Here is a 12,500-nt window from a genome sequence, read left to right on the forward strand (position 1 = left end):
CAAAAATTAATGAACATGCACACACACACACATGAACATACACATATGGACACACACACACACGGACATGCACACGTACACGCACACGCGCGCGCACACACACACACACACACACACACAAAGACACATACACACACACACACACACACATGGACACATGGACACATGAACAGACACATATGGACACAAACATACATATGGCCACACATATACACATGAACATATACATATGGACACACACACATGAACACACATACACACATGAACATACACATATGGACACACACACACACACACACACACACACACACACACACACACACACACACACACATGGCCAGACATACACACGTGAACATACACATATAGGACACGCATGGACAAACATACACACATGGACACATACACATGGTCTCACACACACACACACACACACACACACACACACACACACACACACTGCATGCGTGTGTATGTATGTATGTATGTATCCATGTATCCTGCAGGCTGAACAATATCTATTTTTACAGTCCAAATCGCTGCTATTTATCATATTTATTTGCACTTTACACCATTGAACCACTGGGTAACCACTCATAATGGTCGGTCTGTGTGTGCATTGAGAATGGAAAAAAATACGTAAGAATATGTTAGCAATAGCACAAAATTTTATGTGTGTAATGCTTTTCGCGTGAAGGGTTGCACTTTACTTTCTGGCAGTCTACCCTCTCTCCTTGTGTTCCAATTTTTCTCTCAACCCCCTCCTCCCCACCCATCTCTCTCTCTCTCTCTCTCTCTCTCTCTCTCTCTCTCTCTCTCTCTCTCTCTCTCCCTCTCTCTCTCTCTCTGTGAATACTGTTATTTAGGGTATACATTCACATCAAAGATAAGTCCCAAAAGGGGGACCGAACATCTTGTTGTGAAAGGCATAAGGGCAGCCATGAGCCTTGTGAAGGCTTTTCAAAAGTATAAAGAAATGTCATATGCAGTATTTTTTTTTCCCCAAATATTTGATGTAAAGGTACAGCCTGTTCTGTTGTATGCATCTGAAATGTGGGGTACGAATAGAGAATGTAGAAAAAATTCATTTATTAACATGTAAGCGATTCTTGGGAGTGCCAGTGAAAACGCCAAACAAAGTGGTTTATGGTGATCTTGGTAGATATCCGTTATTTGTAAACTCGTTCTTAAATGTTATAAGGTACTGGTTTAGAATACTTCAGATGGACAAAAATAGACTGCCATCCATGGCTTATCAGATGTTGCTTGGATTAGATTAAACTCTTTCGTTCCTGTTTATCTATGAACCATTACTCCCCTTGTTCCGAGATCCCTACCATACGTATATTCCCTTCATTCCTGGATTTAGAGACGAGAAAGAAGCAGGGTACTTATTTCGGAGACTTACGGCAACGCGGCTCATTACAGTACACTAAGATTGTCATATACTGTTGTATACAGAATTGATGTGAAAAGTTGTCTGAGACCCTGTTGACACTATAGGGTGACACCTCTGGTGACACTCAGGTGTAAAACAACTGACTTTGGAGTCAAACACAATGCATACAAGTACGTACTACATGCAGGACAGTGTTTTGCTTGCAGAGTATGCATACCATGCAGGTACTCACCGAGTAGTGCCTCATATGTAGCTCAGTGCCACACTGCGAGTCATATCCATGGAAACTGTCACAATTGTCACTGCTATTGTCCTTATCACATGAATAATTTGAAGTCCATGAACATTATGATACTGTGTCATCTATTCAAGTGTTATAATACCCCTTCCCATGCCCACTCCCAGTCCCCTGGTTTTGAATTGTGGTCCATGGCCAAAGTTCATTAAAACATTTTCGTTCGTTCGTTCGGCTCTCTCTCTCTCTCTCTCTCTCTCTCTCTCTCTCTCTCTCTCTCTCTCTCTCTCTCTCTCCATATATATATATATATATATATATATATATATATATATATATATATATATCGGTCTCCCTCTGTGTGTGTGTGTGTGTGTGTGTGTGTGTGTGTGTGTCTGTGTCTGTCTGTCTGTCTGTATCTCTCTCTCTCTCTCTCTCTCTCTCTCTCTCTTCCTCTCTCTCCCCCTCGGTCTATCTCTCTCTTTCTCCATCTCTCTCTCTTCACTCTCTCTCCTCTCTCTGTGTCTCTGTCTCTGTCTCTCTCTCTCTCTCCTGGTTTCCCTCCTCCTTCTCTTGTTCCAATTTTTAAAAAGGGAGATAGTAGTTCAACAGACAACTATAGGGGCGTGTCTTTGCTCAGTCTTATTAGCAAATGTTATACATCAGTGCTAAACGGAAGACTTGTCAAATGGGCTGAAGAAAATTATATGCTAACAGAGTCACAGGCTGGATTCAGGCGTGGTTATGTCACAACAGATCATATTTTTACTCTGAACGCGGTTATTGAGAAATCTTTATCAAAGAAAGGAGGTAAGCTTTACGCCTGTTTTGTTGATCTGAGAAAAGCATTTGACTCTGTACAACGTCAAACTTTGTTTGATATTTTGATTCAGAAAGGTATAAAGGGGAAATTTATGAATGCTATCATTGTTACGTCTTGCGTACGTATTGAAGATAATTTAACTGAGTTTTTTTATTGTCCCGTCGGCTTAAGGCAAGGTTGTATGTTAAGCCCTATATTGTTTTCGTTATTTATTAACGAAATTGCACCAGCAGTTGAAATCAGTGGTATTCATAGAATTCAGTTTTTGCCTGATTTATTAGAGTTGTTCATTCTTCTGTTCGCGGACGATATTGTACTGCTATCTAACACTGCGATTGGTCTGCAAAATCAAATTAATATTCTGAATAATGCATGTAAAACACTCTTCTTGAATGTAAATACTGACAAGACTAAAGTGATGGTTTTTTGAAAAGGTGGCTTTTTGGGAAGATATGAAAAGTGGAATCTCGATGGAAATGCTCTAGAAGTAGTGAATGAATATAATTATCTAGGGTTTGTTTTTACGACAAAAATGAGTATAAACAAAGGAGTAGGGATTTTAGCAGCAAAAGGCAAACATGCATGCATTGACTGTATAAAATATATAACGAAGCTGAATGATATTTCCAAAGGATGTTTTTTTCAAAATATTTGATGCTCAGGTACAACCCATTCTTTTGTACGCTTCTGAGATGTGGGGTCTTAACAGACTTGATAATATTGAGAAGGTTCATTCCTTTGCATGTAAACGTTTTTTGAACATACCACTTAGAGTACCAAACAAGTTTGCATACGGCGAATTAGGACGTTATCCACTGTATATAAATAGTGCAACAAGGTGTATCAAATACTGGTTAAAGTTACTGAATATGAATGTGCACCGATTACCCAGACAGGCATATTTGATGTTGTTTAACTTAGACGAAAGGGGGAAAAATGCTGGGTGTCTTTAGTAAAAACTACTTTATTTAGACTTGGGTTTGGATATGTCTGGTTGCAACAAGGCGTTGGTTGTGAGCAAACATTTTTGTCATTATTTAAGCAAAGAATAAAAGATATATTTATGCAGGAGTGGGACGAGTCAGTAATGTCTAAAGATATATATCATAACTACAGACTGGTTTTCAGTGTGAGCAATATTTTGACTTTGTGGATAAAAAGTGTTTTTGGGACTGTTTGGTAAAATTACGGCTTAGTTTGCTCCCAATAAATGGATCATTTTTTAGAAGAACATTCAGATGTAATTCAAATTACGCATGTAAATGTTGTAATGTGATCGAAGATGAAAACCATTTTATAAACAATTGTGTCCTTTACAATAACCTGCGGCAAAAACATATGAACTCAGAAGGTCAATCGTATGTTCACTTGCTGAAGAATGGTTCTGTTTACAGTATTCGTAAACTCTGCATTTATATACTTAATGCCCTGAAGATACGACAGGAATTCTGTGACAACAATGATGAAAGTTAGAATTAATTTACTATGCACAAGAAGCACTTTTGTTCTACGGGTTTAATTTAGTACGTATTTTACATTTTGTTGTGGCTGAGTGATCACCATATTGTGTACTTTTGACCTCTTTCTAAGGGCCGGAGGCCTGGTGATTAAAGTTTTGTTCTTATTCTTTGTTCCTCCTCCTTCTCTCTCTCTTTCTCTAACAACTCTGTATCACTCTGCTCCCCACTTGTCTTTTTTGTTTTTCGTTTGTCAGTTTGTTTGTTTGTTTTTTCTTTGTTTTTTGTTGTTGTTTTTTTGTGGTGGTTTTTTTGTTTTGTTTTTTGTTTTGTTTTGTTTTTGTTTTGTTTTTTTTGTTTTGTTTGTTTGTTCGTTCGTTTGTAGTCTTCTTTCATTGACTTCTCTTCGGCGTATCGCTTTCCTTTACTCCTTGTCTCTGTCTCACTGTCTCTCTCTGTCTCTGTATCTCTGTCTCTCTGTCTCTGTCTCTCTCTGTCTCTCTGTCTGTCTCTCTGTCTCCCTGTCTGTCTGTCTCTCTGTCTCTGTCTGTCTCTCTGTCTGTCTGTCTGTCTGTCTCTCTCTCCCTCTCTCTCTCGCTCCTTCGCCCACTTCCATAATTTTCTTTACATTAAGGGACAGCCTAGTTGTAGGACGACGGAGGTCACCATGTTAAAAGGCGCACCGTACAGGTTTGTTGGGTTTTTTAATCTTGTGAAAGAGAGAGAGAGAGAGAGAGAAGAGAGAGAGAGAGGGATGAGGGAGGAGGTGGAGCGGTAGGGAGGGAGAGAGAGAAAGGGGAGTGTGTGTGTTTGTTTTTTTTCTCTTGTCTTGTATGAGCCTAAAGCACAGGAATAATTTTTTTTTTAAAAGCTTTAAGCACCACACAAAGAAAGAGTGTTCAGCGAAACTCAAAAGACTATTGAGACATAGGAAAAGGGTGCACTGAGTATTTCGTCCTGTCCAAAAACACACACACACACAAAGGTAAAACGATTGAGAGAAAGAGGGTGGAGAGAGAGAAAGAGAGACAGAGACAGACAGACACAGAGAGAGTGAACTCAGAACTCAGAACGCAAAACCGTTTTTGTTTTTTGTTTTTTATTTAAGGAGAGAGAGAGACAGAGACATAGAGAGACACAGAGAGAGAATAGACAGACACACAGACACAGAGAGAGAGGGGGAGGAGAGAGAGAGAGAGAGAGAGAGAGAGAGAGAGAGAGAGAGAGAGAAACAGACAGACAGAAAAACATAGATAGAAAATACACACAGATGGGACAGACAGACAGGCAGGCAGGCAGGCAGAGAAACATACAGGGAGACAGACAGACAGACAGACAGACAGGCAGGCAGGCAGGCGGACAGAGAAACATACAAAGAGAGAGAAAGAGAGAGAGAGGGGGGGCAGGGAGGGAGAGGAGAGACAAAGACAGAGACACATAGAGAGAGAGAGAGACAGAGAGAGAGAGAGAGCAAGAGAGCAATAGAGATGGAGATTTAAAGACAGCGGCTTAGTGTTTGTTCCTATCAGAAAAGCTTGAAAGCGCAGAAAGAAAAGTCTCTTTAGAAAACCTGCGATCAAAACAGGAAGAACGAGGGAGCAACCCCCAAACAGTTTTCACTTTCCTCTCGGTAGGAAAAAAAATAAAAATAAAAAAAAATAAAATAAAATAATAAAAGCGTCTTGGGTTTCCCCTATGATCTCTAATCCGATTGCCAAAAGATTACCGAAAAAAAAAAAATGATGTGGCTTAAATGCATACACCACGGCACATTACACCCATACAAACATGGGTGCACATATAAATGCATGCACACTCGCGCGCGCGCGCGCGTGCACACACACACACACACACACACACACACACACACAGAGAAACCACTCCCCACACCCCACCCTCCCACACACAAAGTAAACCGGAACAGCACACCCTTCACCCACCCGACAGGCATACACCCAGTGGGACTTCTCCTGGAAACGTTTGTTTATTTGTTTGTTTTTAAAGAAAAATCGTTCTCTTTGTGTCTTGTGTCTTTGTTAGCCTGCTAGAGCTTTTGAGAACAAATACAGTCCGATATTGAGTATGATTCTAGTTCTGATTCTGATTTTTTTTTTTTTTTTTTTCCCCGATCTCCCACTTCAACACATGTGTAGACCTGCAAGTGCCTGAACCCAATTTGCGTGTGTGTGTCTACGCACGCAGAAGATCAAATGCGAACGTGAAAGATGTGTCAGCGTTTGCTGGGTTATGGATACAAGGACATACCTAGCATGCACGTCCCCAAAAACGGAGTGTGGCTGCCTACAAGGAGGGGTAAATAAACGAAATGGTCACACATGTAAAATGTTACGTGTGTAGGTCAGTGTGTGTGTGTGTTGTGTGTGTGTGTGTGTGTGTGTGTAACTGACACCTGACTGAATGACACAGGAAACGAATGATGAGCGCCCAGCGGCAGCTGTCAGTCGGCTCTGCCTAGGTACGTAGCCTGCTGTGCAAACGAGTCCGTGTTTACAATGCGCTTAGAGCTTGGTCTCTGACCGAGGATAAGCGCTATATAGCGCTATATAAAGAATCCATATCATGATTCCGCGACATGGAATAATCTCTGTGTCTGTGTCTGTGTCTCGTGAACCCGAATTAGGATTTTGAGGACCAACAATACAATCTGATTCTGATTCTGAGACATTGAATATTCTCTTTGCGCCTGCGTCGTGTAAACCTGCGAGGGGTTTGATGACAATCGAATTCTGATTCAGATACATTGCATCTTCTCTCTTTTTTTCTTCTTCTTTTTTCACCCTGTATTTGTATTTGTATTTCTTTTTATCACAACAGATTTCTCTGTGTGAAATTCGGGCTGCTCTCCCCAGGGAGAGCGCGTCGCTACACTACAGCGCCACCCATTTTTTTGGTATTTTTTCCTGCGTGCAGTTTTGTTTGTTTCTCCTATCGAAGTGGATTTTTCTACAGAATTTTGCCAGGAACAACCCTTTTGTTGCCGTGGGTTCTTTTACGTGCGATAAGTGCATGCTGCACACGGGGCCTCGGTTTATCGTCTCATCCGAATGACTAGCGTCCAGACTACCACTCAAGGTCTAGTGGGGGGGGAGAAAATATCGGCGGCTGAGCCGTGATTCGAACCAGCGCGCTCAGATTCTCTCGTTTCCTAGGCGGACGCGTTACCTCTAGGCCATCACTCCACTTATCTGGTATATTAGCTTGGGTTTTTGTGGACAAATACAATCTGATTCTGATTCACACACCACCACCATCCCCCTCCACCCATCCAGCTTTCACCTTCTTCTTGGAAACTTGCTGAGCGTTTCCGATCTGGATTACTACACACACCCCTTCCCGTGTCCACCACTCATATCTGATCCACCAAGGGTTTTGAAGACAAATAGAATCTTGTTCTGGTTCTGATTCTGATTCACACCTCACCACTGCCCTCTCTGCTCGTAGCCCCACCAATCTCCGACCTTTTCCTTGCAAACCCGCTGGGGATTTATAGAACAACTTCTGATTCTGATTCACACTTCACTCCCCTCTGCCCGTACCCCACACCAATCTCTGACGTTCTTCTTGCAAACCTGAAGATTTGAAGATTCATAGAACAACTAAAATCTTGTTCTGATTCTGATTCTGAGTCACACACACACACACACACACACACACACACACACACACACACACACACACACACACACCGCCTCGCTTCCCAGCTCTCTCACCTTCTTGCCGGCAATCAGCCCGTCCCGAAACACCTGAGGGCTTACCGCCCTCACTCCGGCCACCAGCTGGCTGCTGCGGAGATGGACGGGGAAATCCACCAGGAGAGCATCCTCGGGAACGTAGATACCTCCGAAACGCTCCAGAATGTCCATGACCAGCAGGAACCTCTCGGCGCCCTCCAGAGCACAGCCGTAAGAGGAAGTGTTCACCGGCCTGGGGAGAACGTTGTCGATGTCGGCCAGAGTCTTGTTGAACCACAGGTAGTAGCCTTCCTTGTCCATCACAGGGAGGACCTCGTAGTGAAACAGCACCTTGTCTGGACGTATCAACGTGTTGGCCCGCTTCATCGCCATGTAATGGCGGAATTCGAAATGGCGCTTGCCGCACCAGAGAAAGTGCAAGATTGCCGGGGCTAGATCCGATCTCAAGTCGGATTTGTCATCGTCTTCTTCGTCCGGCACCATTTTCTTGTTATTATTAATTTTGTTGTTGCTATTGGGGTTACCATTTCCGACCGGACCAGCCAGGACTGCAGGGGCATCTGCCGGCTCCACGGCCCTGGGCTGACGGCCGACCATGGTGTCCGCCCGGAACTCCAAGGGGTCCAGGGAATCCTGGGAGAGGCTGGAAAGAACGTCGAGCCCCTGCTGGTTGAAGTAGACGACGCTGACCAGAAGCCCCGTCATCACGGTCCACATCAGGAGTCGTCGGCGCTGGTAGCGGGATCGGGCCCTGTAGAAGATCCGGCACAGCCGCCACCTCATGGTTGTGTCTGGAATGGGTGGAAATGAACATGTATTATAGTCAGTCGTGTTAGACTATACCCATCAGAACAGCAGAGGAGGTAATAACTGCTGTCCCGACTATCTGGGCTAGAGTTTGATTATAGTGGAGAGTGTCTTGCCCAAGTTACATCTCCACTCTCTCGGCCAAGATGGTTTAAGGACAGTCGGCGTTGGGATGGTTCCCAATGGCCATCTAGCCCCCAAGGCTGCAGCACTTAGAGCCAGTGCAATTTTGCCTCCGTGAAATGAATATGAATAGAAACCAAAACGAGTAAATTAAATGAAATAAAAACAAAAGAACGTGAAACAAAATCAAATCAAACCAAATCAAATCAAGTATAGTAAAATAAGATTAGATAAAGCGAAGAGAAGAAAATGAAATGAAATAAAATACAGTATCAGTTTCAGTTTCAAAGAGCTATCAAAGCGTGCAGACTAATCCGTAACATTCGCTACGCGACTTATGCTGTAAAAAAAAAAGAAAAAAAAAAAGATGCAGATGCCCGCTCTTCCCGGCCGAGTCCTAGAGCGCTATCAGGCCTTGAGAACCTCACAAGGTTTGTGTGAAACATTGAAACACAATCAGATAAAAATGAATTTTAGAATAATGACACAGATAGATAAATAAATGAAAGAAATGCAATGAAATAGAATAAAACAAAATTAAATTAAACTAAAAGAAAAAACAAACAAACAAACAAATGGAAATAAGAATGAAATTTATTCTAAAAACCCTATGTGAAGGGGTGGGAACAAAAAAAAAAAAAGATCACCTGTTTTTGATAGGGCAAAAATAAGTGTATGTAAATTTAAACGTTGTGATTTCATGTGTCTATCTATTTGACACTGTGATGTGTGCAACCAGTTTTTAAAGTATCGGGATTGTTTTTAAAGTTTTGCGATATCGTTTAAGGAACTGTGTATCACGATTGGTATTATACATTGTGATAAATGAAATGTGCATTGTTTATACTATTGTGGTGTATGATGTGTACGATGAGAGTGGTGTTGTATATGAAGATTGCTATGTGTCTGAATATACTTTAATGTTTGACTGGATGTCTGTGTAGGTTTATGGCTGCTAGATTGGTTGTTTTTTTGTTGTTGTTGTTGTTTTTGTTGCTGTTGTTGTTGTTTCCATTTTATGTTCAAGCGTGCGTCTTTACTCGTTGGGTTTTTACTCTGTACAGCGCTAATAAGTATGTTTAATATGGAAAGGCGCTATATGGGTTGGTTGTTTACTATCATCATTGTTATTATTACTGTTATCATCATCATCATCATCTTTAAAAAAAAAAATCATCATCATCATCATCATCACCATCATCATTATCATTACTATTATTAGCATTGTTATTGTTATTATTATTATTGGTGGTGGTGGTGGTGGTGTTGTTATCATCACCATCATTATTATCAACATAAACATGGAAACATGAAACAAACAATGAAAAAGCAAGAAAGAAAACACAGAGAGCATGCTGAACATGTCTACCAAACATCAGCTGAACAAAAATGATTAGATACACAACACATAAAAACAGAATAAATAAACGATGAAAAAATAAGTAAATAAATACATAAACGGACAAGTTTTAAAAAGTAAGAATAAATAAATAAATAAATAAATAAATGCGTCCTTGTCAAACCTACAAACAAGCACCATCCAAGCAAGTACCTGACCCAACAAAACATATCAGCAAGGGAGCTACAGTCAATGCTGCGCGAGTCTTTATTCAACGATGATTAGCATACGGGCCACACCTCTCCCCCTTCGAATTGCGAATTGCATATGTTAATAATAATAATAACAACAATAGTAATAATGATGATGAGGAGGAGGAGGATAACATAGATCATTTCTTATTATTATCATTGTTATTATTATTACTATGGTATACTATATCAATGATATATATATATATCATTCATTCATTATTATTATTACTATCATTATTATTATTAATATCATAGTATACTATATCAATAAAAAATATATATCATTCATTATTATTATCAGTATTATTATTATTTGGGTTTCGGGCACTTTGTATCGTCAATCACCCCTGGGCGATAAATATGTCTTACATAAATACAACGCACACATCACACACACACACACACACACACACACACACACACACACACAAAGACACACACACACACATACACACACACACAAGCACACACACACACACACACACACACACACACAAAGACACACACACACACACACACACACACACACACAAGCACTCACACACACACACACACACACGCACGCACGCACGCACACACACACACACACACACACACACACACACACACACAAAATTCGCCGCTTTTGTCGGCTCTGTGAAAGTCAAGTCAGCTGAACTTTACCATCTCACGTAATGACTCAAGTGTGAGGTAGTAAAGCCCCCCCCTTTTTTTTTTTTTTTTTTTTTTTTTTTACTCTGTTCTGTGTGAAAGTCAAGTTAGTTGTACTTAACTTTATCATCACGTAAGGAATTACATGTGAGGTAATCAATTTTATTAAAGCCCTCGCTGGTCGCGTCCTCTGTGAAAGTCACATCAGTTGTATTTCATTATCTCACGTAAGGAATTACAGGTGGACTTATATTCGCCACACTTGCCAGAACCCCCCAAAGCCCCACCCCCACCCCCACCCCTACCCCCTTCCACGAGACCTTGAGTGAGTGGTGGTGGAGACGCAAGTCGATAATTCGGGCGAGACGATAAGCCGAGGTCCCCATGTGTGTAGCATGCATCTTGTGGAACATGACAAATCCCCACGAAAACAAGAGAGTTGTTGTTGACATAATTTCGTAGTAAATTCAACTCTGATAATTATGCACGTGTGTGTGTGTGTGCGTGCGTGTGTGTGTGTGTGTGTGTGTGTGTGTGTGTGTGTGTGTGTGCCCGCGCATGCACGCGAAAGTGTGGTGTGGTGTGTGTGTGTGTGTGTGTGTGTGTGGGTGTGTGTGTGTGTGAGAGAGAGTGTGTGTGTGTGTGTTTGTGTGTGTGTGTGTGTGTGTGTGTGTGTGTGTGTGTGTGTGTGTGTGTGTGTGTGTGACTGAAGTCCGACTGAATGACAAATAAAAGAATGATTTTGCGAAAACGCTAAAAGATGGCTCAACCCAGGTATACACAGCCAGTTGTGCAAATAACTCGAACTTGAAGTACTCTGGTTGCTTACATGGCGGGGATTAAAAAAACACACACACACACACACAAAAAAAAAACGGTCATGCACGTTAAAGCCCACCCGTGTAGATATGAATGAACGTGGGAGTTGCAGCCCACTAACGAAGAAAAAGACGTACTCAAGCTTGTTCACACTTACCGAGGATAGGCGCTAATTATTTTGTATTTGTATATCTTTTTATCACAACAGATTTCTCTGTGTGAAATTCGGGCTGCTCTCCCCAGGGAGAGTGCGTCGCTACACTACAGCGCCACCCTTTTTTTTTTCTTTCTTTTTTTTTTTGTATTTTTTTTCCTGCGTGCAGTTTTATTTGTTTTTCCTATCGAAGTGGGTTTTTCTACAGAATTTTGCCAGGAATAACCCTTTTGTTGCCGTGGGTTCTTTTACGTGCGCTAAGTGCATGCTGCACACAGGGCCTCGGTTTATCGTCTCATCCGAATGACTAGCGTCCAGACCACCACTCAAGGTCTAGTGGAGAGGGTGGGGGGGGGGGGAGGAATATCGGCGGCTGAGCCGTGATTTGAACCAGATTCTCTCGCTTCCTAGGCGGACGCGTTACCTCTAGGCCATCACTCCCCCATGCACATCAATCAAAAAAAAAAAAAAAAGTATATGGTTCATTCCACTTGTAAAACGGTTCACCTAACACGATGAAAGCACAACAAAGAGAAAGATTTACGTGTCAGGGAAAGGAGAGAGACGGGGGAAGGGTGCGGGCGCAAATATACAGGCTTCACACATACACACATGATAATTGATGATGATAATCATAAGCATCAGAACCATATCCGATTAATTTTAATCACCGTCATTATTATAAGTTCCGCGTCAAAATAAAAAGGAGCAAATGATATAAGCAAC

At 41.6% G+C, this 12,500-nt stretch overlaps 1 protein-coding gene across 2 annotated transcripts in view; it reads right to left on the reverse strand.

Moving 5' to 3' along the window:
- The window catches only part of LOC143298942 (uncharacterized), an 85,880-nt gene that overhangs the window by 16,156 nt on the left and 57,224 nt on the right, over positions 1-12,500 (reverse strand). For both annotated transcript variants that reach the window (XM_076611983.1, XM_076611984.1), the window contains exon 2: positions 7,646-8,418. In XM_076611983.1, the coding sequence (XP_076468098.1) occupies positions 7,646-8,418 (773 nt within the window). The remainder of the gene's footprint in view (positions 1-7,645; positions 8,419-12,500) is intronic.

The sequence above is a fragment of the Babylonia areolata genome, chromosome 24 (assembly GCF_041734735.1).
Source record: "Babylonia areolata isolate BAREFJ2019XMU chromosome 24, ASM4173473v1, whole genome shotgun sequence".
Taxonomy (NCBI): Eukaryota; Metazoa; Mollusca; class Gastropoda; order Neogastropoda; family Buccinidae; genus Babylonia; species Babylonia areolata.